Source organism: Ovis canadensis, chromosome 2, assembly GCF_042477335.2.
Source record: "Ovis canadensis isolate MfBH-ARS-UI-01 breed Bighorn chromosome 2, ARS-UI_OviCan_v2, whole genome shotgun sequence".
Lineage (NCBI taxonomy): Eukaryota > Metazoa > Chordata > Mammalia > Artiodactyla > Bovidae > Ovis > Ovis canadensis.
Window position 1 is genome coordinate 2,087,021 of NC_091246.1, and position 27,976 is coordinate 2,114,996.

Below are 27,976 nucleotides of genomic sequence, written 5' to 3' on the forward strand. Positions count from 1 at the left end.
CAGCCCGTCCCTGGGAAACTGAATTCTCTCTTGCTGGCACCTGAGGGCCATGAGACCCGGGCTGGCTTGTGGGACAGAAGAAACCCAATCCTGAACACGGAACCTCAGACTCCTTCCTGGTGAGCTCAGAGGCCCATTGATAAACAACATGTTTTTAAGTTGTTATTGTGGAAAGAACAGGGTGGCAGAGAGGAGCTTACTAGCACAGCGAGTGTTTGACCCCCGTGAGAGGGGAGGATGGGACGGGTCTGGCAGACGCTCGGTGTCGGGGGTGGCTAAACCCCAGGAACAGTGTTTGCAGAGCCAGGAACAGCCCAAGTGCTCTGAGCAGCTCTGGGCTCGAGGGTCCTGCTCTGCTGGGGCTCAAATCATTTGACTTTGCTCTTTACAAAACTACAGAAACATTGACAGCGCTAAACCCATGGATGAAATGAAACTTTATTCCAAAGGAGAGCCACACATCCGAGAAAAACTTGAACAAATCCCCAGCTGTGTTCACCAGGGGTCTCAGGGCCAACCTCGGGCACTCTGTGTCACTGCCCACACTCTAGTTTGGTCCACGCTTCGATAAACTTCTCCTATTTTCTTCTATTTTGCCATAAACCTTATACTTCTGGCCGGAGGATTTTTTTTTTTAAGTTAGGACTTATCAACAGTGATGGCAGAGGTCACTGTTGTTTTTGAATTGTCAGAGCGGCCTGGCTGGCTCCTCAAACAAAGACCTTCCACACACGTTTCCTAGACTCACCCCATAGCACCCTCCCATTTTAGGGCAAATCCCAGAAGAAAATAGCTCTTGACTGTATGAAATTTAAAGATTGGCTTTTTCCATCAGGAGGGAATAATGGCCTCCTCGCACTGGAATAACCCATATAACGCTCCTGATTTCTGTTGACTGAGTTGCAGTGTGCCTGAAAAGCTTTAGCATGTGCATTAAGCGTCGCAGCCTGACCTCAGTCACAGCCCCTTTTAGAGGAGGTCTTGCTCTTTGCCTAGAATTATTTAACAGCTAATTTTAAATGAAGAGGTGAGGGAATTCCATGTTTAGTAGTCAGATGTAGAGGCGGCCGCAGCAGGTGGTCTGAGCGGGTGGGAACGAGAGAAGTCAGGTCTGGGGGCTCCTCCATCAGTAAAAGCAGTGGGGGACCATAAGCTGAGTTTGGGGCATCCACAGCACCCGAGTCTCAGAGCCGTGGACACCCCCCCACACAACGAGGGGCGAGAACATGCTTCTCTGAGCAGTCTCAGGCGGCTAGGGTAACCCCACCCGGGCCACCCAGGCTCCCCTCCCTCTTGTACGGTCCATAACCTTTGTCACAGCTGCAAACTCCCTCTTGCCATGTGAGGTGTCGTGGACACAGGTTGTTTTCAGGACAAAGGAGCAGATGTTGGGGGGGCCCTCTGCCCACTGAGGGTGGATGGGATGTGCCGACACTCGGGCCCGCCATGTGTCTGTTACTGAGACCAGCCACGGGCACCGGTGTCTCTGCCTCCCCCATCACCAGATTCCCTTCTGGCGGCGGACGGGATCCCCTCCGGCGGTGGGAGGTGTGTGTTCATGGTCCCCTTTACTGGACCGCGCCCTTGTGCTGGGAGGTGTGTGTTCACGGGTCCCCGTCACTGGACTCAGACTCAGTCCACAAGGGAGTCTCCCGTGGGCACAGTCCCCAGGCCCTGTGCGTGCATCTCCGGAGACGAGGCGCACCCTGCCCGTTTCTATGGGATCTCAGCCCACTTCACGTTTGCTCCGTCAATGCCCACCCACAGCCCCCTGACATGAAGACCTTTCTGCATCCCCCATGCTCAGCCCCGCCCACTTCATCCCACTCACTCTTCTCCCAGCACAGTCTTTGAAGGCAGGAGGATCAGTTTGGTGTCTCATCCTCAGCGCCCAGCGGTGCCCAGCTGGCTGTCAGAAGAAGCTCTGGGAGTGGATGGCTGATGTGACAGGCAGACAGATGACTGGGTGCTTGAGGCCCCGTGCGCAGGAAGGGGCCAGGGTCTGAGCGGCCTGGGAGGCCACGCGCTGGCCTTGCAGAACTGGAATTGTTGCACAGAAGCAGCCAATTGTGGCTCCATGTTGGAACTGTTTTTTGGCTTGCTTTTCATTGCTTTTGTTATTATAATCATACAGAATGGCCTGCCTCAGACAACCCTGCCTCTCTGCCTGACTGTTAAACCGAAGTGCCTTCGTTCAGAGCCTTTTCCACCTGTGAATGGCAGGAAGGAGGAAATGAACACACGCCCTGGCTGAGGCTTGCCATTCTAGGAGGCATGTGCAAGACTAATGGCCTTTTTACTTTGCTTCCTCATCTCCCCCCACCTCTAATCTGTAAAAGAGCCTGGCATCCAGACCCTGCTAAGATTTTTGGTGCTTGCCTGCCGTCTTCTCGGTCAGCTGGCTTTCAAAATAAAGGCTTTCCCAGTCTCATGCAGCCAGCAGAGCAAGCTTGGACTTGGTAACAAAATGAGGCTGGTGGGTGGGTTCTGTTCTCTCGCACTCAGATGTGGCTGAGGATCTCATGCGGGGTGGGGCTTGGGGGTGGTGGGGTCCTCAGCCCCCAGGAGGCGTGACCAGGTGGCTGTGCAGCAGGAGAGCAAAGTATGGGCAGAGAGAGGGCCCGAGCCTGGGGTGCAGGCGTCTGTGCAGGGACGCCTGGTGGCCACGGCAGGCAGCTGCCCTTGGCTCGCCGGTGACCTCCCAGTGGCCTCATGTCTGACAAGCCCTGAGCGAGGAGCACTGTCTTTGGAGGCTGCAGGGGACGGTCCGAGCTCCCTCCCCAGGCCTAGACCGAGCGGGGCTGAATGTGCATGGTATCCATGGGGAACATGGGGACAGACATGGCCACCTTGTAAGAAGCTCATGGGCGTTAGAGCCTGTGTCATGGTCTGAGCGCCGTGCCTGGCGCCTAGTAGGTCTCTGACTTCAGGGGTGCCTAGTAGGTCTCTAACTTCAGGGGTGCCTAGTAGGTCTCAACTGCAGGGGCGCCCAGTAGGTCTTCAACTGCAGGGGCACCTAGCAGGTCTCTAACTTCAGGGGTGCCTAGTAGGTCTCCAACTGCAGGGGCGCCTACTGGGTCTCCAGCTGCAGGAAGCCCACAGGCAGCTCTCAAGTGTTAGCTCTGGCTTTCCTGCATTGGTGGGCGGTTGTTAAAGACTTCCGAGACTTACTGAAAATCGATATTACACCCAAGGTCATTCGTGAAAAGGCACGAAAATAACGAGTGTCCTCCTATAACACGCAGCAATGTGCTTTGCGTCCACACACCTCCACCTTGACTAGAACTTTCTACAGCGACGGAAATCTCTCTTCTGGCTGTTCAGATGACACCCGGCTTCTGAGCATTGAGCTTTAGATAGATTTCATTTGCTTCAAATTCAGATGGTTCCAATAGCAGACAGTTACCATCTTAGCACAACCACAGCATGCATAGACACTGCACCAGCATCAAACCTCATGTGCGCAGAACCCAGGACTGAGTGACTCGCCTGTTCGAAGGGCTGGCTGTTTTGTTTAAACACAGGATCGTAGGAAAAGCTGTGAATGTCTGAAGAGAAGACAGGGGGCTGGATTTCACACCCCCCATCTGTTTCCCGGCTATTTCTATTAAACTGAGATGGGAGTTTCATTTTCCTCCGAGATTTCTCTCTGTCCTGGCTCCTCTGCAGTGTCTCACAAAGATCTGTTTTTCTTTTATTTCAGTGCAACACATTTTAAACACACTTGAGTAGCGAAGTCTCACTGTTAATGGAGTTTGCCAAGAGAATGATAAAGCTTTAAGTCACTAGGTCTTGGAGTGGCTGTAAGGTCACCACGTGACACCTCAGTTCTAGTGAAGCGTGCAGGATCAGGAAACGGGCAGACGTGGCCTCCAGCGAAGGCTAAGGAAGACGTCACGGAGAATTTCTGCCCCAAGCCAAGGTTATTCTGCTGATTAAAACAGACGTTTCCAAATGCCAGAGTTCATGGGGAAAAGCAGAAGTCAGCCTCGGAAACTTCCAGCTGTTTTTGAAGTGCCCTTTGATGAATATATATATATATATGTATGTATGTATGTATGTATGTATATGTATGTATGTATGTATATGTGTGTGTATGTATGTATGTATGTATGTATTGCAATGAACTCAAGGAAAGTGTGCTCACCCCATTTTGAGAAACAGGCCACGTTAAAAGATCTGGCTTGGTGGCCCCGGGTGCTGCCTGTATCTCGCAGACCAACAAGCGTCGGCTTCGGCGGCTTTACCCATTAGCTGTAGAGAGTGCTGACCAACATGCACCCAAGAAGGACTTTTTATGTATTTATTTTCCAAACAGAAACATTCGTTTCCAGAAGGGAGCATTCTTTTTTTTTTTTTTTTAATTTTTATGTTATATTAGAGCATAGTTGGTGAGCAATGTTGTGTTAGGGCGGGTTCCTTTTTTCTAAAGCAAGTGCTGCGCTGCAGCGTTTATTGTCTGAATGGAGTGCCAGTTTTCAGGGGTGGGGCTGGAAGAACCTGAAGTGGTGACACCAATATCTAGAAAAAAAGTGTAAAGTTTTTTTCCTCTTAATCTCTTTCTCCCTTGAATCTGCAGCCTCTGGCCGATGTGTGTCATACCAACTGTTTGTGTAGTCTGAGGCACATCAAAGCAAAAGATGAAAGACGGCTAAGATGAAAAAGAACGCTCTCCAGCCTCCACAGCCCTCGGGAGGCAGAGAGATGCCTGCTCCGTGTGGGTCAGGCCTGCGTTGCCATGACGCCGGGCTCCTCCCATCCAGTGGGGTACCGGGCAGGGAACCCTGCATCCCTGACTCAGGCAAACGTGCAGATGCTCTGTCCTGGGGTGGCTCGAGCTCACTGCAACCCACTGAGAAACAAAGCCAAGCCTATTTGAAACAATGGGTGACTCATGTGTTCCATGATTAGCGAAGGAAATGAAATACTCACAAGTCTTTGTTGAGTGTGCACGACGGGCCTGGCCCTGCGGGTTTTGTTCAAGAAGCGGGACACTGACTGAGTTGTCGTTGTGGTGGTGGTCGGGGGGGCACCTGAGCGACCCACCGAGTCTGGGATGGGTCTGCCCCCGGTCTGGCTTGCCCCGTCCCTCTGAGCCCCCAACACCCTGAGTGGCCAGTGGAGCTGAGCAGAGCCGAGTGTGTGAGCTCTGACGGCTGCCCCGGGGGCATGGCAGGGACGCTCCGGGAAGAAGCCTTTGATCAGCGGCCGTGAGGGCGCGTCTACCGGGTGGGCTAGTGTTGCCTTGTCCTTTGGCGTTAAAGGTTTGGAGACTGCGTGTGTGTGGGGGGGAGCGGACATGGGCGGGCTGCCCACTATTATCTCCTCCAGCCGGTAAATGCCGAGTGGATGGAAAGTTCTCTGTACTGGGGGACCTGGGAGTCACACACGGCTACTGGGCACTCAGAATGCGGCCAGCACAAGAGGAACTTTATTGTAATTTTATTTTCTTCACCTTTATTCACTTGTAATTATTTAAAAGTTGCTGTAATTCTTGTAATTCAATTGTAATTCTTTAAAATTACGTTTTATTCACTTGTGATTCTTTAAAATTCGCTGACTAGCCACCTGAGGCCAGGGCTTCCAGGCTGCCCCGTGCAGGTCTGGACCAGCGGGGTTCTCCAGCCCCCAGGCCCTGGACCCACCTGGCCACGTGCTCTCTGTCGCCCCATCTCCTTGGTGCCCAGCTCGGCTGTCCCTCCTAAAGGAGGCCCCAGGAGGACACCTCTTGTCTCTGCATCTCCTGCTATGTCTGCCCTCCACTGTGACCCCTAGAGAGCAGGGGTCAGGGGTCAGGGGTCAGTCCCACGTGTGGCCATGGGCCTGGCCACCGCGGGAGCTTCAGCCACAGCCACTGTATGAGCCTAACACTAATGGGTGAGCATCCCTTCCGAGACTGATGCGGGCTAAGAGCTCTCAAATATCCATCATGTCAGGACACGTCTGGGTTGGAAATAGGGTTCCCTCCCCAGCTGTGTGGTTTGGACAGTTCACTCGGCCTCTCAAAGAGGCATTTTGTTTGTAAGATGTGAATACCAAACTCATAGGGTTGTTCTGAAGATTAAAATGAGATAAAATAAATGAACTGTGCAGGACGCTGTTGTAGACGCAAATAAATGTCCGGAAATAAATGTCCTGTTTTCTTCTGCACCTGTTCATCCTTGGGAAGGGTTTGGTCCATCTGAGGAATCAGTATTTTAACACACAAACCAAGAAAGCATCATTCACTCATTCATTTATTCATCAAGTATCTGTCAAGCATCTTGTATGTGGCAGGCAACGTTCCAAGCCCTGCAGACACACCAGGGGTGTGGGGAAAAATCAGTGTCCTCATCTGCTGTTCAGGTGCTCAGGTGGGTCCGACTCTTTGCGATCCCATGGGCTGCAGCACACCAGGATTTCCTGTCCTTCAGCATCTCCCAGAGTTCACTCAAACCCATGTCCATGGGGTCGGGGATGCCATCCAGCCATCTCGTCCTCTGTCGCCCCCTTCTCCTCCTGCCCTCAGTCTTCCCCAGCATCAGGGTCTTGTCTAATGAGCTGGCTCACGAGTGTCCTCATGGAGCCTATCACATCTAATCGGGAAAGAAGATAATAAAACCCACGAGCAGGTGAATCCCGCAGAGGTCTGCGTGCTGTGGAGACAAAGACAGATGCGGCGGGGGTGTGGGCAGTGCTGGGGTGGGGGTGTGGGCAGAGATGCCACAGCACCGGGGGAGCCGTTTGCACTGAGGAGGTGGCAGTCCCGCCGGGCCTCGAGCAGAGGGAGCCGTGAGCTGCACAGGTGCCCGGGAAGAGCTTCCTGGCAGAGGGAACAGACGTCGCCAAGCCCCAGAGGCAGGGCGCCCGGTGCCACGGACAAGGAGGCTGCTCTGTCCTCTGTTTTCTGGGCCCGCCTCCACCAGGGTCTAGCGCCCAGCTGCTCGATATGTGTGTGTTCCTAATATGTATATTTTATTGAAGTACAGTTGACAAAATGTTTCAGGTGCATAGCAAGGGGATTCAGTCATACATACACATATACATTTCAGATTGTTTTCCATTATGACAAGATATTGACTCGAGTTTCCTGTGCTCACTCTAACCCTTTGTTGCTTGTATCTTTTTGTGATTAGAAATCTGTCATTCTATTCATACTAAGTCAGACACATGGAATCAAAACACGTTTTGTTTTTTAAAGTGAGATTGTTTTATAATGTCTCAAAGTAGCCTCTCTGTAAAGGCTATTTTCCAAATACTTTATTCAGGCTGACTTGTTTTGGGCCGCGCTGCGTCTTCTTTGCGGCTTGGGCTTCTCTCTAGCTGGGCGAGCCAGAGCGTCTCATTGCGGTGACTTCTGAGGATCGAGGCCGGTAGGGAGTGTGGTCTCCGTATTTGCGGCTCCTGGGTCCTAGAGCGCAGGCGCAGGAGTTTTGGCGCGCGGGCTTAGTTGCCCCGTGGCGTGTGCGGTCTTCCTGGACCAGGGACTGAACCTGTGTTCCCTGCATTTGCAGCAGATTCTTCACCAGTGAGTCACCAGGGAAGCCCAGGATGTGTTTTTTCGAATGTCCCTCAAAACTATTCAAGGCAAACTGTTCTCTTCTACATTGAAGCACTTCTTCCTCCTTGAATAACGAAAATTTGCATTTTGTGGCTGCAGAATTCGTGTATTTTCTTCTTAGGTCGTTCACACAGGGGCCGTGCTCTAGTAACCTCCCACTGCAGTTTTGCTGGGGAGGGACTCTGAGCCAGTGGGTACCCCCACAACCAGTGGGGGGCACGTGTGTTGTCTGAATGGCTGAAGCCTTGGTTTGGGGGCCTGATGAGGGCCTTACTCCCTGAGACTTGGCACCCAGAGGCTGAGCCAGCCCACCTTTCTCCTTGCAGGAAGCATGGCTGACTCCCCCAGGGAAAGAAAAGTGGCCAGGCCTCCAGACTTCACGCAGCTGATTGACTTGGCGTCTGAGTTTGTAGGAGGAAAGGTAAGCAGGGTGTCTCAGGGCGGGAGCAAGTGCTGTACTTGATGCGCCCAGGCTGAGGCTCCAGCTGGCCACTGCAGGGACCTGAACTGGAACAGCAGGAATCAAGAGGAAGGCTGGCCTCCCCAAGGAAGCCCGTTACTGCGAAAGTCTCCCAGGGAACTTTCCTTAAATTAGCGACAGTTATGACTGGGGCAGCATTGCCCGAGGTTGGGAGCACGCATTTTGCCCCTGTGAAAAGAGCTCCCCACCCCGTACTGTGTTTTCTTATGGGGCAGATGAGTGGTCCTCAGACTTCAGTATGAGAATCACGTGAGGACCTAACATGAGGCTCCAGGTAAGCTACAGACCTACCCTTGAGAGCTTAGGCTCTGCCAGAAGACGTGCAGACCAGGGCTGGCATCAAGGCAGGACAGGGCGCTGTGGGGCCACATCTGCCACGCAGGGTGGGAAAGCAGGGGGAGGGCCATGCAGGGAAGCGATGCTCAAAGGAGCCCTCAGTCAGGGGAGGAGCCGGCAAGGCAGGGGGGTGATGGGGAGGGTCAGACAGAGGACGAGGGGAAGGGGGCTGACATGGGGTGTGAGCGCAGGAGCCTGGAGGGGTAGCGAGGCCCCCCGTGCCTGGAAGGTCTCTGCCCCAGAGGAGGCTTGCAGGTGAGCTCACCAAGCTGCGTCCTTGGGAGGCAGATGTCAACAGTCAAAACTGCGCACAGCCTAAAAGCAGAGCCCAATGCTTTATTCAGAGACAAAACAGGTCGTCAGCCCAGGACACGGCCTCTCACACGGCTCTACGGACGGCTCTGAAGAGGTGAGGGGGGGCCAGGATATGTAGGGGGTTTTGCAACAAAGATCATGTAACCACAGCATCAAAAGATTCCTATTCATAAAAGAAAACCAGACATCTTTAGTTAAGGAATTTAGCCCTTTTCTGTGTACGGGGCTTCCCAGGTGGCGCCCGTGGTTAAGGACCCGCCTGCCAATGCAAGAGACGTAAGAGACGTGGGTTCAATCCCTGGGTCGGGAAGGTCCCCTGGGGGAAAAAATGGCAACCCACTCCAGTATTCCTGCCTGGAGAATCCCATGGACAGAGGGGCCTGGTGGGCTACAGTCCATGCCGTCGCAAGAGTTGGAGACGACTGAGCAAATCTGGGCTCACCGACACCTTCCTTTTTTATTATTAAATTGATTTATTTTAATTGGAGGCTGATGACACCGTCCTTTGATGTGCGCTTCACTCCCGATCCTATGCTTTCCGCTCACACAGAGACGGCCCCCACATTTGGCCAACCAGACAACCAGCAACTCCCAGACAGCTAGGCCCTCCCCTGCCTTCTGGCTGGGCTCAGAGGTCAGGACACTCTTTCCCAGACCACAGGGTCCCCAGGCCTCACGTCTGGTGGAGTGGCAAGCAGCCAGGCTGCACCTCACTCTCGAAGGTATCCTGCTTTGGGAGTTCAGTGGTGAGGACTCAGCGCTTTCATTGCCATGTCCAGGGTTCAATCCCTGCTTGACAGGGCAACTGAAAGCCCCCCGAGCCATGAGGTGTGGCCAAACAAACATTCTGCTTTGGTTAACAAACCACAGAGGCAAAGGAGAAGACTCAGCAAGACGGTAGGAGGCCAAAATCATGTTTAGAAGCAAATCCCTCTCCCGCCAGAGACACTTGGAGGGCACAAACAAACCTTGTGTGCACCAGGACCCAGAGACCCACAGAGACAGAGCCAGAACTGTGCGTGAGCGTCTTCTGTGGAGTACGGGTCAGCAGTGGGCTGCCACAGAGGCGGGGGCTCGGGGTGCAGCAGACCTGGGTATGGCATAAGCCCTCTTGGAGCAGGTCGCCATTAACCCACCATAGAACTGCCAGAACTTACACAGGACCAGGGAAACAGACTCTCGGAGGGGCACAAACAAAACCTCATGCACACCAGGACCCGGAGAAAGCAGCAGTGGCTCCACAAGAGACTGACCCAGACTTGCCCATGTCCAGGAGCCTCCGGGGGAGGCATGGGTTGGCAATGGTCTGCTGCAGGGTCGGGGGCCCTGAGTGCAGCAGTGTGTGCTTGGGACCTTCTGAAGGAGGCCCCCATTATCTTCATCACCTCCACCATAGCGTGGTCTCAGGTCAAACAACAGGGAGGGACCACAGCCCCGCCCATCACCAGAAAATCGGATTAAAGATTTACTGAGCACAGCCCCGCCCATCAGAATAAGACGCAGTTTTCCCCTCAGTCAGTCTCTCCCATCAGGAAGCTTCCATAAGCCTCTCATCCTTCTCCATCAGAGGGCAGACAGAATGAAAACCACAATCACAGAAAACTAACCAATCTGATCACATGGACCACAGCTTGTCTAACTCAATGAAACCATGAGCCATGCTGTGTCGGGCCACCCAAGATGGACGGGTCATGGTGGAAGTTGTGACAATACACGGTCCACTGGAGAAGGGAATGGCAAACCACTTCAGTATTCTTGCCTTGAGAACCCCATGAAGAGCGTGAAAAGGCACAAAGTTATAGGACACTGAGAGAGGAGCTCCCCAGGTCGGTAGGTGCCCAAGATGCTACTGGAGATCAGTGGAGAAATAACTCCAGAAAGAATGAAGAGGCGGAGCCAAAGCAAAAACAACACCCAGCTGTGGATGTGACTGGTACGGAAGTAAAGTCAGATGTAAGAAAAATATTTCATAGGAACCTAGAATGTCAGGTCCATGAATCAAGGCAAGGTGGAAGTGGTCAAACAGGAGGTGGCAAGAGTGAATGTAGACATTCTAGGAATCAGTGGACTAAGATGGACTGGAATGGGTGAATTTAACTCAGATGACCATTATATCTACTACTGCGGGCAGGAATCCCTCAGAAGAAGTGGGGTAACCATGATAGACAACAGAGGAGTCCGAAATGCAGTACCTGGGTACAGTCTCAAAAACGACAGAATGGTCTCTGTTCATCTCCAAGGCAAACTATTCAATATCACGGTAATCCAAGTCTATGCCCCAACCAGTAATGCTGAAGAAGCTGAAGTTGAATGGTTCTATGAAGACCTACAAGACCTTCTAGAACTAACACCCAAAAAAGACATCTTTTTCATTATAGGGGACAGGAATGCAAAAGTAGGAAGTCAAGAAACACCTGGGGTAACAGGCAAATTTGGCCTTGGAGTACAAAATGAAGCAAGTCAAAGGCTGACAGAGTTCTGCCAAGAGAACGCACTGGTCATAGCAAACACCCTCTTCCAACAACACAAAAGAAGACTCTACACATGGACATCACCAGATGGTCAACACTGAAATCAGATTGATTATATTCTTTGCAGGCTAAGATGGAGAAGTTCTATACAGTCAGCAGAAACAAGACGGGGAGCTGACTGTGGCTCCGATCATGAACTCCTTATTGCCAAATTCAGACTTAAATTAAAGAAAGTAGGGAAAACCACTAGACCATTCAGGTATGATCTAAATCAAATCCCTTATGATTATACAGTGGAAGTGAGAAATATATTTAAGGGCCTAGATCTGATAGATAGAGTGCCTGATGAACTACGGAATGAGGTTCGTGACATTGTACAGGAGACAGGGATCAAGACCATCCCCATGGAAAAGAAATGCAAAAAAGCAAAACAGCTGTCTGAGGAGGTCTTACAAATAGCTGAGAAAAGAAGAGAAGCAAAAAGCAAAGGAGAAAAGGAAAGATAAAAGCATCTGAATGCAGAGTTCCAAAGAATAGCAAGGAGAGATAAGAAAGCCTTCCTCAGTGACCAATGCAAAGAAATAGAGGAGAAGAACAGAGTGGGAAAGACTAGAGATCTCTTCAAGAAAATTAGAGATACCAAGGGAACATTTCATGCAAAGATGGGCTCGATAAAGGACAGAAATGGTATGGACCTAACAGAAGCAGAAGATATTAACAGGTGGCAAGAATACACAGAAGAACTGTACAAAAAAGATTTTCATGACCCAGATAACCATGATGGTATTATCACTCACCTAGAACCAGACATCCTGGAATGTGAAGTCCAGTGAGTCTTAGAAAGCATCACTACAAACAAAGCTAGTGGAGGTGATGGAATTCCAGTGGAGCTATTTCAAATCCTGAATGATGATGCTGTGAAAGTGCTGCACTCAATATGCTAGCAAATTTGGAAAACTCAGCAGTGGCCAGAACTGGAAAAGGTCAGTTTTAATTTCAATCCCAAAGAAAGGCAATGCCAAAGAATGTTCAAACTACCACACAATTGCATTAATCTCACACACTAGCTAAGAAATGCTCAAAATTCTCCAACCCAGGCTTCAACAGTACATGAACCCAGAACTTCCAGATGTTCAAGCTAGATTTAGAAAAGGCAGAGGAACCAGAGATCATATTGCCAACATCCAATGGATCGTCAAAAAACCAAGAGAGTTCCAGATAAATGTCTACTTCTGCTTTATTGACTATGCCACAGTCTTGGACTGTGTACATGACAACAGACTGTGGAAAATTCTTCATGAGATGGGATTACCAGACCACCTGACCTGCCTTCTGAGAAATCTGTATGCAGGTCAAGAAGCAACAGTTAGAAGTGGACATGGAACAACAGACTGGTTCCAAATTGGGAAGGAATACTTCAAGACTGGATAATGTCATCCTGCTTATTTAACTTACATGCAGAGGACATTATGTAAAAGGCTGGGCTGGGTGAAGCACAAGCTGGAATCAAGATTACTGTGAAAAATATCAATAACCTCAGATATGCAGATAACACCACCTTTATGGCAGAAAGTGAAGAACTAAAGAGCCTCTTGATGAAAGCGAAATAGGAGAGTGAAAAAGTTGGCTTAAAACTCAACATTCAGAAAACGAAGATCATGGCATCTGGTCCCATCACTTTATGGCAAATAGGTGGGGAAACAGTGGAAACAGTGAGAGACTTTAATTTCTTTGGCTCCAAAATCTCTGCAGACGGTGACTGCAGCCAAGAAAATAAGAGACAGGTGCTCCTTGGAAGAGAAGCTGTGCCAGCCTAGACAGCGTGTGAAGCAGCAGAGACACGACTTCGCCAACAAAGGTCCGTCCAGTCGAGGCTATGGTTTTTCCAGTGGTCACGTATGGATGTGAGAGTTGGACTGTGAAGAAAGCTGAGCACCGAAGAATTGATGCTTTTGAACTGTGGTGTTGGAGAAGACTTTTGAGAGCCCCTTGGACTGCAAGGAGATCCCACCAGTCCATCCTAGAGGAGATCAGTCCTGAATATTCACTGGAAGGACTGATGCTGAGGCTGAAACTCCAATACTTTGGCCACCTGATGGGAAGGACTGACTCATATGAAAAGATCGTGATGCTGGGAAAGATTGAGGGCAGGAGGAGAAGGGGACAACAGGGGGATGAGATGATTGGATGGCATCACTGACTCAACAGACATGAGTTTGAGAAAGCTCCAGGAGTTGGTGATGGACAGGGAGGCCTGGGGTGCTGCAGTCCATGGGCTCGCAAAGTGTCGGACACAACTGAGTGACTGAACTGGAGAAACCACAGACCAGCCCCCACCAGGGTGTCCTAGGATGGGCTGGCTAAGCCATAGGGGTGACCCTTGTGAGAATGTTTTCCTCATTGCTCTGGGACAAGGGTCACAAGGCCCAGGGTCCTCCATTTTTGAAAAAAAGTTGGTTTATTTTCTTTCTAAGAAGTTAGCACTTTTGTATCCAGATGGTAAAGGGGATTAAGAAGGAAAGGGTGAGAAGGCAAGATTAAGGGGGAGGCAGGCAATGACATCTAAGCATTTAAAATGCATTGTGTCTTAACTGCATGTTGTTTCTCTCCCCCTCAGCGATTTCACATTTTCTTTTTACTGCATCTCATAATGTTTCACCAGGGAATGAAATAAAATGATTTTAAATTTATGGTTATTTCATCTTTACTTCTTTCTTTGTCTAGATTTTATTTGCAACAGATGACTTTTTTGCTCCTGCCGAAAATCTTCTAAAGGTACTGTAAATTGGTCTCTGCTAAGTGCTGGGGTGGGGTGAGCCACGCAGTCCTGCTAATTAAAATCTCCCTGTGTGTTTAGGCTGGGAGTCACATGATGTGACCCAGAGAATTAGCGTACTGGAACAGTAGAAACGTGTGCAAATTAGCCTCCACTCCTGTTAAGACGGCAGAGACCGCTGTGGAGCCAACACAGGGTTCTGGGACCACCTTGCTCTATGGGGGAGTCGCTGATGTCCTCTGTATTTCTCTCTGCCCCACTTTGTGTTCACAACTTGTGATGGGAAGAAAAGTGTTGCAGAGCTTGAATTTTTTGGAAAATGTTTTTCCTACTTGGTTATAAAAATGTTCAGTCACTCAGTTATGTCTTTTTTTGTGACACCGTGGACTGTAGCACCCCAGGCTTCCTGTCCTTCACTATCTCCCAGAGTTTGCTCAGAGTCAGTGATGCCATCCAGCCATCTCATCCTCTGTCAACCCCTTCTCCTCCTGACCTCAATTTTTGCCCAGCGTCAGGGTCTTTTCTAATGAGTTAGTTCTTTGCATCAGGTGGCCAAAGTATTGGAGCTTCAGCTTCAGCATCAGGCCTTCCAATGAATATTCAGGATTGACTGGTTGGATCTTCTTGCACCCCAAGGGACTCTCAAAGAGTCTTCTCCAACACCACAGTTCAAAAGCATCAATTCTTTGGTGCTCAGCCTTCTTTATGGTCTAATTCTCACATCTGTACATGACTCTTGGGAAAGCCATAGCTTTGAATATATGGACCTTAGTTGGCATACGTTTATTAAAAACAGAAAATACTGATAAATGTAGAGAAGAACGGGAACTCTGGGGAATCCCGCCACCTTGTCCCTGCAGTGGAACCAGCGAGAGTTTTTACGAGAGGGGTGATGGCCTTGGTGCCCATAGAGCTGGCACCCAGCAGCATGTGACTGCTGTGGGACGGGGGTCTCCCTTTCACTGGTGGGCCTGGAGCAGCTCAGAGCACGGGGGTGGGGGCAGGGGTGACTGTTCAGAGCGACCTGCAGCATCGAGCCTACGCTTCCTGAGACTTGGCCGGCTTCTGGTTGCCCAGTCTTTTGGGGGTTGCTCTGGGAGTCCAGCTACCCTTCCTCGCTTTGCTCAACAGCCTTTCAGGAGGCGCCCAGGTTGCGGCTGCACCAGTGTTGGGGCCCCTGGAATGAGCCATGTGTGGTCTTACCTTTTGCTGCCAGTGGCAAGTTCCGTGGATGAAGGCCCACAGAGAAGCAGGACTTCTTTCTCGGAAGCCGATACAAAGATGCAGGCACCGTCCTCCGTCTCCCCTACAGGCCCTGTTCTCTGCACCACCCATCTGTCCCTTTGGGGCAGACGTTTATTTGCTGGGAGCCCAGGCTCTCGCGTGAAGGTTAATGATCTGCTTGCCTTTGCTTTAGAGGGACAACCCAAGTTTTAAAGAACACGAGTACACTGAGTTTGGGAAATGGATGGACGGATGGCAGACCAGAAGGAAAAGGATTCCAGGTGAGACGATGATGATGCTGTTCACTCACTCCTGCGACATTTGAGATCAGGGGCTGTTGGGAAGCAGTGCACGTTGGGGGTCGATTTTAACACGGGCCCTTGGACTACTCGGTCACCTCAGATGTTCCTTCTGAATGGCAGGCTCTGCCCATTCAGGAGGGGTCGCAAGAGCCCTGGTCATTGGTGCAAGCAGGAGGGGGCAGGCGCTTGTGAGGAAAAGGAGACTCTGGAAAAGGAGGGCTGTGGGTGACAGAGACTGAGCCGGTGCACACGTCGGTCGGTGCGCGTGCAGCATCTGACGTCAGCACCCCTCTCTGAAGCAGGTGTTCTGGTCCCATCCGATTGCCACGGAAACAGCCGTATTCACGCAGCTCAGGTCACGGCGATGGCAAGAGAAGCCGGGATCCATCCTATCTCTTACGTCACCTTAAGAGGCCGCGTTCGCTCACTGCTTCTCATCAGTCAACATACACCCTTTAAATTTAAAGAAATGTCTGTAAAGGAAGACCAGCCAGCATTAGGCCAATTCCGTGCTTGCTACTGTCTCGAGTGTCACAGACGCAGCTGGCTTTCCTAGCCTTCTGTATTTCTGTGGTGCTCCAGGCCTCATGGCTGTCCTCATGCGGTGCTTAGTTGCTGGGTCATGTCTGACTCTCTGGGACCCTGTGAACTGTAGCCCGCCAGGCTCCTCTGTCCATGGGATTCTCCAGGCAAGAATACCGGAGTGGGCTGCCATGCCCTCCTCCCTGGTCTCCCACATTGCAGGCAGATTCTTTACTGTCTGAGCCACCGGGGAAGCCCAGGCCTTATTCAGTTCAGTTGCTCAGTTGTGTCCTACCCATAGTCTTGACTAGATGGACCTTTGTTGGTAAAGTATTAGGCCTTATTAGATTCTAATAAAACTGGACATTTTAAAGTTTCAGATCTGAATCTGACTACTGGAAACCAAGAATCACACAGCGTCATACTGGGAGTTCTTATACGTCGCCCGATGCAGGGTGGGGTAGTCCTGGCTGGGCCCCTGAAGGCAAAGCTTAGGCTGTTTCCAGGAGACCCTGCTCAGTACTAAGCCCCGGCCTAGCTGGGCCGGTGGTCCCTATACCAGAGTTACAGCTAAACTTTTTGGAAGCTGAGCTCATCCCTGATTTGCAGTTAAATGAAGCTCAGAGACGCCCCTCTGCCAATGCTGCCACAGGAAGTGGCCAGCTTGGAGTCAGACATGTGGCTGACTGGACCCAGGGCTTACGCACGTTCTGGTCAGATTAGAAGTGAGGGTCCGTGTGGTGAGTGGCGGTCCCATGTGGCCACGTCATCAGAGCCCTTGCAGGCTCGGCCGAGAAAGAGCCCGCACCATTTTTCTCGGAAGCGAGAAGTGCGTTTCCGGAGTTTCTCTTTGGCTGTCGCTGTGCTCAGGCTCGGCGGCGGGATTCAGCCCGCGGGGGTTCCTGTTGTTTACATCCCCAGGTCACGACTGGTGCGTAGTCCAGCTGGGCATCCAGGGTGTTATCCGGGGCTTCGACGTGGACACGTCCTACTTCACAGGAGATCACGCCCCTCGAGTGTCGATCCAAGCGGCAAACTTCGAAGAAGGTGCCTGGGGGACGTTGGTGGGGAGCTTTGTGGGGGCCCCGATGGCTCACTTCCTGCCCTGACAGTCTCGTCCAGAGGCCCTCCCCTCTGCCAGAGCCTGACCACATTCCCCCTCAAGGGCTCCGTGATTTTTGAGGTTTAGCTTAACAGTGTTCTTCAGCTCAACTTAGATTTCGCTACTCTCACACGCAGCACCCCCGGGAGGCGCAGGGTTTGGGGAGCAGGCTGCCTGGGCGGCCAGGGCGGTCTAGAGCCTGGTCGGGGCCAGCTGTGGGGCCGCCGCCGCTCATTCTGCTGCCCCCCAGCCCCCACCCCCTGCCCCCCGGGTCTGCGTAACCACGCGGCAGCTCTGGGCTTTCCAGGAAGGTTCCTTTCCGATTCCTGGAATGGAACTGGTGTCTTCCGAGGTTGGTCCCAGAAGTAGCTGTCTAGAAACATGTACCCTCAGGGGCATGTCTGTACATTACTTGGGAGACAGGAGTCATGTCAGTTAGCGGCCTTATCCTGGAGGCACCCTGTGCCCAGCTTGTATGAGGCTCCAGGGGCGTGACAGTCTCCCCTCCAGAAAGACAGTGGAGGGGCTGAAAAGTCATGTGATGGTGGGAGGCAACCTCCAGCGACACAGAGAAAGATGCTTTCAGGAGGCGCACTGATTGTCCACACAGGCTCCTGCTGGTGAACCGCCCCCGGATCAGTGCTGAGGATGCCGCTGGGGGAAGCAGTGTTTGTGAATTGACTAACAATATTCCAGAACTTTATCAATCCAGCAAAACCCGAGTCGTGTGATGAGTCTGTCTATCTGGCTAAACTTGGAGATGATATTTACCCTCTGATGAGCAGACAAACCACCAGGTGTGCCGCACCCCTTTGGAAGTTACCCTACGTATTTTAAACATGGAGGAGCTTTAACACGTATATCTATTACATTGGTCTTTGACTTAAGAAGCGATATCTTTAGGCAAAATGAAAATGACCCCACAGCCCACTAAGAGAGTATGTATATTCTGATTTTGAATGGGAATGGTAACCCTCCTGGTCACTGTAACTTTAGATAAGCAGCCAGAAATCCCACAACGACAAGTCAGGACAGGAGCCGCGGCCACCCCCGAGGAGTTTGAAGCCATTTCAGAGGTACGTCTCCCGGAGGAGCGGGGGCTTATCACGCGCTGTTGGGAGCAGCTCTGCCTGCCTGCCTGCCTGCACTCAGCCTGGCAGAGCTCACACGTTGTGCTTGCCCAGTGCGACCCTGCAGAGGTTTCTGGGTGGGTCTGTGCACCCCTGACCCCAGTGCGTGCGAGGTTCAGGGTGCTGCTTTCCACGGGGCAGTCTGCTCACAGAGATGCGGAATGATGGCCCGTGAGATAAATACAGAGTCAGTTCACGTACTTTTGATAGCAATTGGACAAAATAACGTTATGCTGGATGAATGTAATCCAGTAAACAATTCGGTTTGTGTTTGGGGACATTCTTCTTTTTTGAAGTTTGTCTCCTGATCTTCATTGCGTTTTACAAAAGTGTGGATCCGTAACAGACTGGGGAAACACATGACGGAAGGCGGGCCCTTCCAGGGAAGCGCTGATCTGGAGGAGAGCGCCGGGGGGCTCAGGCCGACGTGTTTACCCCCAGGCCCACGGCAAGAGCCTGGGTTTTATTTAAACGTTCACATCACATTCCGGCTGCTGCCTTTTTATGAATCCTCAAAGTGAAGACACCCAGAGGCTCGTTTCTAACCCCCTGCCCATCCCCGGCCACCACCAACCAGTGGCCGTTATGACCGGGGTAAAATAGCAGCAGGCCTTTACTGTTTATTAAACCTGGGACTTGACGTTTGTTAGTGCTTTTATTAAGGTGTTCCGTTAGGCATCCATCATTAACTTTGGTCCAAAGTCGTTGCCCCGAAAGCCCCATGCAGGCATTAGGATGCGAGGATTTATTGCTCCCTAGAGCCAACACTAGTGTTTTTATATTTATTGCTAGCTGAAGTCCGACGACTGGAGTTGCTTGGTTCCCATGACGGAACTTACACCGGGAAATCCTGCTTCCAGCCACAACTACTTTCCGGTCACTTCCCAGCAGAGGTGGAGTCACGTACGACTCAACATTTTCCCGGGTAAATACGACGGGCCGCCTCCAGTCTGGTGCTTTCTTCGTTGAGTGCTGGCGTGTTTCAAAACCACAAAGCAAAGTCACCCTCTCCTTCTCGGTCACTGATCTCTCTAGCATGTTAGGATTTTAATCTTCCCTTTCTGTGCACTAGGAAGTTCTCGTTTTAGCCCTGCCATCCGTAGGTGGTGAGGAAAAACTATCAAGTAAATTAGTACGTGATGGACCTAAGCTGTGTTAGGTTAGATATCACCTAACAATGTCTATTTCGCAGACATATTAGCAGTTGAAGTGCTGCGTACAAATAACCTTTATTTTGTCTTATTGAGCAGCTTTATTGCAAGGTAATAAGTGTACCGTGCATCTCACCCATGTGGAGTGTACACTTCTGTGGCTTATGGTACATATGAGTTTACAGTGTAAAGTCTATGTAGGTATATAGTATTGCTTCCCAGGTGGCTCCGGGGTAAAGGGCCCGCCTGCAGTGCAGGAGATGCAGGTCCCATCCCTGGGTCGGGAAGGTCCCCTGAAGAAGGAAATGGCTACCCACTCCAGTATTCTTGCCTGGAAAATTCCACAGACAGAGGAGCCTGGTGGGCTACCGTCCATGGGGTTGCAAAGTCAGACGCGACTGAGCGACAGCGTGAAATATATATATATATATTATATGTGCAATATATGTGCAATATATGTGAAATATATAGTATTTAGTATATGTGCACCCATCACCACGGTCAACTTTAGAGCACGTTTATCACCTTGAAAAGGTACCTGATACCCTTTAGCTATCAGCATTCATCTCCCCCAGCCCTAAGCAGCCACTAGTCCACTTTCTGTCTTGATCCACTGGGCTACTCCAGACCCTTCGTATAGGTGCTCTTTTGTGCCCGGTTAGCATGTTTCCAAGGCTCACCCGTGTTGTCGTGCATCAGTGCTTCATTCCTCTGTGTGGTTAAATAATCTTCCATTTAATGGACAGACCTCATTGTCCATGCATCAGCTGACAGACATTTGGGCCATTTCCACCTATTGAAAGCTTATGAATAATGCCGGTATAAACACCCCTGTACAAATTTTTGTGCAAACATACGGTTTTCATTTGGGTGTACAACTAGGAGTTGAAACTGTGGAGTCATATAACTGTGTTTTTAATTTTATGAGAAATTATCAGACTTCTTTCCAAAATGGCAGCACCATGTTACAGCCCCACCAGCGACGTATGAGGGGTCTGGTTCTTCCACATCCTCCCAACACTTGCCATTTTCTGAGTTTTTGATCACAGCCACCCTAGAGGAAATGAAGTGGTATCTCGCTGCAGTTTTGATTTGCATTTCCCTCAGGACCAATTATTATTTTTAAAAGCTTTCTATTTTTTATGTTGGAGTGGAGTTAACAGCGTCATGTTAGTTTCTGATTTTCTGATGTTCGGTTGCTCAGTCACTCATCCGTGCCCAACTCTTTTCGACCCCATGGACCGCAGCACGCCAGGCTTCCCTGTCCATCACCAACTCCCAGAGTTTACTCAAACTCATGTCCATTGAGTTGGTGATGCCATCCAACCATCTCATCCTCTGTCGTCCCCTTCTCCTCCTGCCCTCAATCTTTCCCAGCATCAGGGTCTTTTCCAGTGAGTCGGCCCTTCCCATCAGGTGGCCAAAGTACTGAGTTTCAGCTTCAGCTTCAGTCCTTCCAATGAACATTCAGGGCTGACTTCCTTTAGGACGGGCTGGCTGGACCTCCTTGCTGTCCAAGGAGCTCTCGAGAGTCTTCTCCAGCACCACAGTTTGAAAGCATCGGTTCTTTGGCGCTCAGTCTTCTTTGTGGTCCAGCTCACATCTGTGCATGACACTGGAAAAGCTACATGTGTGCGCGCGCCCAGTTGTGCTTGACTCTCTGCGACTCCATGGACTGTAGCCCGCCAGGCTCCTCTGTCCATGGACTTTTCCCAGGCAAGAATACTGGAGTGGGTTGCTGTTTCCTCCCCCAGGGGATCTTCCCGAGCCAGGGATTGAACCCACATCCCTTGTGTCTCCTGCACTGAGAGGTGGATTCTTCACCACTAGCGCTACCTGGCACGCCTCAGCTTTGATTATGGACCTTCGTCAGTAAAGTGATGTCTCTGCTTTTTAATACTCTGTCTAGGTTTGTGGTAGCTTTCCTTCCAAGGAGCAAGGAAGTGTTAGTTACTCAGTCATGACTCTTTGCAACTCCACGGACTGTAACCTGCCAGAATCTTCTGTGCGTGGAATTCTCCAGGCAAGACGCTAGAGTGGGCTGCCATTCCCTTCTCTGCGGGATCTTCCTGACCCCGGGATCGAAACCGAGTCCCCTGCATTGCGGACAGACTCTTTGCCACCCGAGCCACCAGGGCTGCGCTCGCTGTCCGCGGTGATTTTGTAGCCCCCCAAAAAAGTCTGACACTGCTTCCACTCTTTCCTCTTCTGTTTGCCATGAAGCGATGGGACTGGATGCCATGATCTTACACAAGCCCCTTCGCCACGTCAAGGCTGTGATCCATGAAGGGGAATATTCCTTGAGAATGTGATTAAAAGTGAGGCCGGATATTATTTCTGTAAAGAAGAATCTTATTTTTTAATGTAAAATCAGTTTTACATGAACAGACATTAACACTGTGTACCATGAAGGCAGTTTATAGTGTTCAGTGAACCAGCACAGTGTTGGGAATTGCTCTTGTTAGTGTATTTTCTTGGGTTTTATACTAACATTCCAGGAGATGGTGAAGGACAGGGAAGCCTGGTGTGCTGCAGTCCATGGGGTCACAGCATTGGACATGACTGAGGGGCTGAACAACAGCAAATATCAACACAGCCTGGTTTCATTTACTGTAAACACCAAGACTCCCACTGTTCTACTGAAATTCTTTCAGATCACTCAATTTCACCAGATTTTTCATGTAAAAATATAGGGCTTGTTTCACTAGAATATTCTGATTAGTGATTTTGAGCTTCTGTATAAAAAATCTTGGGTTCCACCTTCTAGGACGTGATGCTCAAATAAAAAACGTTCATTTTATTAGACTCACATAACGTGAGCAGATCTTGGTAGTTATTCTTTGCTCTGCAGACCTACTCTCAGCTGCTCTGGTTCTCAGCAGCTACTTGAATTTGTGAATGTTATCTTCAGTATTCTCAACCCCACTGCAAAGCAACATGTGTAAAAATAAAAACCTAAGATCTTGTGTAAGTTGGTGTGGGATTTAGCAATGTTGATTCCAGGCACCAAGTATTATATCTGTGGTGAATTTCCCGACTGATTTTTGGCCTTCCTAGAGTTAATAATTCACCAACAACACAAATATGTGAGTATTTACTATGTGCCACACGGAAGCAAGCGAGACAGTTAGCTATTCTGGCCTTCAAAGATTTCTAGATTCTGCTTTTGGGAGGCTTATTGTCAGGGACTTAAGAACAAGGTAATTCTGGTCTGTAATTAATGCAATGGAGTAAATAAGTGTGTGTGTGGGGTGGGGTTGATAACCTTAACCTGGGGAATCAGACTGCGGCTGAGGTATGGGGGTAGGGGGCAGGAAGGAGATGGCTCTAGAGAGGGAAAGAAGGCCTTCCTGGGGCCACGCGGCTAAGCTGAGACCTGAGAACAATGAGCAGTCTTCGGGCAGCAGGAAAGTTGTCTGAGGACGAGGGGGGTGGCGGGGGCAAAGGCCCTAGGGCTTCGGGCTTAGTGTATTTAAGAACCACAGCAGGCAGATGTGTGGAGCTCTGTGTTTTAAGATCCACAAATGGCAACTGTTCCCAAGTAATAATAATAAGGCACTTTTCCTTTTCAGATGGTGGAATTGCACGCCTTAGGGTATATGGTACTGGACAAAAAGACTGGACTGCGGGTGACCCCAAAGAACCGTTAGACCTGGTGACCATCGCTTATGGGGGTGCCTGTGTAGGGTTCAGCAATGCACATTTTGGGCACCCGAACAATATCATAGGTGAGACGATGCTCGAGGAGCTTGGGACATGTGGGCATCACACTGAGCACCCCGGAATGGTATGAATTACTTAAGAGGAAGGGGCCGTCTCAAGCCATATGGGTGGGTGAGATCTTCATATAGGATCGAAAGCCTTTAAGACAGGAAGTAAATCAATAGCAATCTCCCTTCCTAATTTTGACTTAAGCAGTTGCTTGGGTGTGAATTTGCTGACGCATTCACCTTAATGGAAACCACGGATGTTGCCCTGCTCCGGCGCACGGCGTCTGCACTGATCACGCCAGCACATGTTTATTCTAAACATTCTCGCGTTTACAGTGAAACGCGGTGGTCCTGTGACATCCCGTTAAACACTGTTTTTGGCAGGAGTCGGCACGGCGAAGTCGATGGCAGACGGCTGGGAAACAGCACGGAGGCTGGACAGGCCCCCGATACTGGAGGTGAGAGGCGGAAACGCTGCGTCCCAACACTTCCAAGAAAGTGAAGGTTGTTTCCTTCATTTGATGCCAGGAAGACTGATATTTCAGAAACCTCTTAGGCATTTTTGTAAATACTTGTTGCTTCTACATGTTTTCTAAATCTTCCACTGTTTCAATATAATATCAGAGCCAGACTACACATAAAGACCTAGAAGTCAAACTTGCTAATTAATGCTGGCTGTTCTAACACAACATTGGAATTATCCCTTTTTTAATATAAAAAAGCTAGAGCATCTAGACTTAATAAAAACCCATGAGTAGATTTGTTGATCTGGAGGGAAAAAAACACCATTTCCTCATCTTTGATTTTTGTGTATCCCTGGGTCAGTCCACTTCTGTGAGCGTGTGATGGCTCAGCTGTTTAATCTGACCAGTAACTAACTCAAGATAAGGAAGTATAAAAGGAAAGAAAACACCTTTCAGAGTGTAAATCATATCACAAACTTAATTGTAAACACCCCTTTCATGGGTTAGTTTTTCTATCACCCAATGCTTCCAAATATAAACAAACTCTCCTCACTAGAAACTTGTGTTTGGAGACAGTCATATATTGGTATAGATTTGGTCAAAGACATATCTACTTTTGAAAAGTGAAACCAACCTCAGGAGCTATGGGTTGGGTTAGATAAATATCCTTTGGTGTACAGCAGCCCACCTGAACTCACGTGCATGTATGCTAAGTCATGTCCACCTTTTCGCGAGCCTGTGGACTGTAGCTTGCCAGGTTCCTCTCTCCATGGGATTTCCCAGGCAAGCACACTGGAGGGGGTTGCCATGCTCTCCCCTCCAGGGCATCTTCCTGACCCAGGGGTTGAACTCGAGTCTCTTAAGTCTCCTGCATTGGCAGGCGGGTTCTTTACCGCCAGCGCCACCTGGGAAGCCCACTTGAGTTTATAACTGACATACACGATCATATCAGAAATTCATCAGAATTTACCACGCGCCCAGTCAACCCCTGAGTCGGCATTAGGCGTTTACAGAATGATAGCAGAGAGACGCTTTATTGCCCAAGAAGCAACTTACACCAGATCACAGGAAGGAAGCACGCTTTTATAGTGGAAAGTGAAACTGTTAGTCACTCAGTCATGTCTGACTCTTTGTGACCCCATAACTAGCCCACCAGGCTCCTCTGTCCACGGAATTATCCAGGCAAGAATACTGGAGGGGACTGCCATGCTCTCCTCCAGGGGATCTTCCTGACCCAGGGACCAAACCCCGGTCTCCTGCATTGCAGGCAGATTCTTTACCACCAGGGATGCCCTACTCTTTAACAGTAGGAAATGACACGTGCGTGCCAACGTTGTTGCTTGCTGGTTTTCAGGATTGGTGTCTTGAATGACAGCAAGCTGACTTACGTTGTTTCTTCCTTTTTTTGAATTCCAGAATGATGAGAATGGTATTCTCCTGGTTCCAGGCTGTGAGTGGGCAGTTTTCCGATTGGCACATCCTGGAGTAATAACTCAAATCGAAATCGATACAAAATATTTCAAAGGTAAACGTAATGCCACTAGGAAACCGCTTATAATTGGTGTGCTGGTCATAACGGCAGCGGGCTCCATGCCGCAACTAAGACGCGATGCAGCCAAATAGATAAATTAAAACTATGAAGAAGAATAAAGACAGCAGGCTCCAGCAGGGGAGGGCCTCAGGGCAGTGGGCTGTGGACCCAGCTTTCCGCTCCCAGCTGTGCAGCTTCAAGCGTGTTAACTCTTTGCACTCTGCTTCTCTCTACAAAGCATTAGATGTGCGCTCGACCACACGAGTCGTGAGGTTCCACGAGGCACTAAGGCTCTTCACCGTGAGGGGCCCTGAACTCCACGTGGAAGAAGCCTAGGAAACACTTCCTGGTTAGGTCGTCCAAAGGAAGGGGTAGGGGTGTCTTCTCAGGGGAGGGACCGCAGGCAGCTTGGTGACTATTTCTTCTCTGGGCAGTGATCTACACACATTTTAAAAACCATGGCCTTCCTTTAGTAAAATAATATTTGGAAAAAGCACCCTTAATATTCCATATTTACTTTCTTATGAAATAGATACATGTTCCATTATATGAAGTTCAAAAGAGGTTACTAAACTTTTATAATCGTTAAGTTTTGCCAAGTACTGTGGTGGGTGTCTAATGACTCTTTGGCCATCTTTGAGTAAATACAATTTGTATTTATACACTGGATGCTTGATTTTTAAATGTCTTGTGAATCATTATGACCTCACTCAACTATTAACTCTTTCATCAAGGGTCAGTATATATTTAAGGTGAGGTTAATGCTCAGTGGGCAGATGTAAACGGTTTCAAGGGGTCTTGATAATTTAAACTCCTGTTGGGAAGACCATGGTTTAGATCTGATTGGCGGCCACTGTTTCCACTTCTCAACATGACTGACCCAAGGCGGCTCCTGAAGGTCAGGAGGAATGTCAGTCCTGCTATTTCCTTGCCATTTCTGGATGTTCACAAATCATCTTTAGTGGTATATTTAATCCATGGTTCTCTGTGTGGTAGTTTAAAGTCACTTGTTTATTTTTGCAAGGGACAGTTTAGCCAAAACTAGGGTGAAAGTGAAGTTGCTCAGTCATATCCAACTCTTTGTGACCCCATGGACTGTAGCTTACCAGGCTCCTCCCTCCATGGGATTCTCCAGGCAAGAGCACTGGAATGGGTTGCCATTTCCTTCTCCAGGGGATCTTTCTGATCCAGGGATTGAACCTGGGTCTCCTGCATTCCAGGCAAACGCTTTAACCTCTGAGCCACTAGGGCCAAGGTAATGAGCAGCAAATCCGTGTAGCCAGGGACCCCAAAGTACAACATGGTATGGATGCACTGGTACTGGCCTTGGGTATCTCTGTCAGCCAGGGATGGTGGTCACGGGGATCGGGAACAAACCAGCATCCAGTTATAACATCAAACATGCCAGGCCTAATACGTACACCCACACACGTGTCCACACACACATGCACGTATACACACACGTGCACACATGCAGGCACACACATATACATGTGCACGTGTATTAAAGAAACAGAAACAGCCATTGGGATGTCCTCTCATTGCGCCCCAGAAGCACGCTCACCTCACCCATGCTCACTCTTTGCTGGGTCTTTCGATCTGATTAAAAAGGTCAATATTCCATAAACCAAACTGCGCTGAGTGCAGAGTGGAGACGGTGGCCTTTGTCTTTTCCAATAGGTAATTCTCCTGAGACCTGTAAGGTGGATGGCTGCATCCTGACGGCTCAGGAGGAGGAGGACATGGTCAGGCAGAAGTGGGACCTTCCGGGCCATAAGTGGAAACCACTGCTTCCGGTCACAAAGGTAGCGTGGTGTCCGATCCCTTGGGGTCACACAGGCAGCCCTCCAGCGGGCTACTTCGGTCAAGGCCGGTTTCAAAGGGTTACAGTTCCACCCCAAAACTTCTGCTCAGTTTAACAGTGCAATGAATGAGATTTTAAAAACTGTCTCTGCCCCTTTATATAATAAAATGACGGGCTCGCTCGTCTCACGTCTTTGCATATCTAACTCTCAAATTTTCTTTTAGACCACCTTGTTCAAGTGTGCCCACGTGGAGAAACGTTTCCACGATGCACTGACTCTCTAGGTGGGGGGCTAGTGTACTCAGGGCCAGCAGGGTGTGGCCAGCTGTGGGACGGATGCTGGGGTGACCCAGAGCGTTTCCCTGGGTCACGCAGGAGGGACGTGGTCATTCTCGGGTCAGAGACGGGAGCGAGCGCTGCTCCCCTTAGTGAAGGGTGACCGCTCCCACGGCCCCCTGTCTGCTTTCTTTTTCTCATCAGTTTGTCCGCTAACTTAACTATTAGAAAGAAACATCACGGGGACCTGAGTATTCATGCCGGTCTCCTTGGGGCATCCTGTCCCCGAAAGCAGATTGCGAGGGCAAGCCAAATTATTATCATGGAATAACTTTTCACCTTTTAAGGCCCAGAGTCCAAGTGGATCGGTGGCCTTGGGAGAGTCAGCCCCCTGGTCATTACAAGGACCTCTGCTTCCCCTCTCTTTACAGCTGAAGCCTGATGAGATGCACGTGCTGGACAGCCTGACCCCCGAACTGCAGGACGTCATCACCCATGCCAAGTTCACCATCACCCCCGATGGGGGCGTGAGTCGCCTCCGACTCAAGGGCTTCCCCAGCTCCATCTGCCTCCTGCGGCCCCGAGAGAAGCCCATGATGCGGTTCTCGGTGAAGGCGGGGTTCAGGGCGAACCTCTAACCCACATGAAACCTGTACAGTGACTCAGACTTTTCTTCTGAAGTATTTTCAACACTGGAAACTTAAGTTTCCAGCAATTAGTGTTTTGAAGGTCAAAATAATTCCCGATGATTTAATAAAGTGGTCACTCTCACACACTGGTATCTGCATGTAGTGTCACTTAATGTCATTTAATGGAGTGCTTGGCAGTTGGATCCCGTGGT

At 50.0% G+C, this 27,976-nt stretch overlaps 1 protein-coding gene across 1 annotated transcript; it reads left to right on the plus strand.

Moving 5' to 3' along the window:
* On the plus strand, positions 1–27,910 carry ALLC (allantoicase). The gene is made up of 12 exons (XM_069575215.1): positions 1–119; positions 7,867–7,961; positions 13,868–13,918; positions 15,337–15,424; positions 16,889–17,014; positions 18,066–18,145; positions 18,992–19,124; positions 22,923–23,078; positions 23,445–23,518; positions 24,941–25,049; positions 26,736–26,860; positions 27,567–27,910. Exons 2-12 carry the CDS (start codon positions 7,872–7,874, stop codon positions 27,771–27,773), a joined length of 1,239 nt encoding a protein of 412 aa, XP_069431316.1. The 5' UTR covers positions 1–119; positions 7,867–7,871; the 3' UTR covers positions 27,774–27,910.
* Positions 27,911–27,976: the final 66 nt, after the last annotated feature.

Bases quoted from the DNA above. Each gene is read 5' to 3' on its own strand.
- ALLC (XM_069575215.1), top strand. From the start codon at position 7,872: ATGGCTGACTCCCCCAGGGAAAGAAAAGTGGCCAGGCCTCCAGACTTC. The intron at 17,015-18,065 runs GTGCCTGGGGGA...CTGTAACTTTAG, and splicing joins AGCGGCAAACTTCGAAGAAG to ATAAGCAGCCAGAAATCCCA. The intron at 19,125-22,922 runs GTAAATACGACG...TTTCCTTTTCAG, and splicing joins ACGACTCAACATTTTCCCGG to ATGGTGGAATTGCACGCCTT.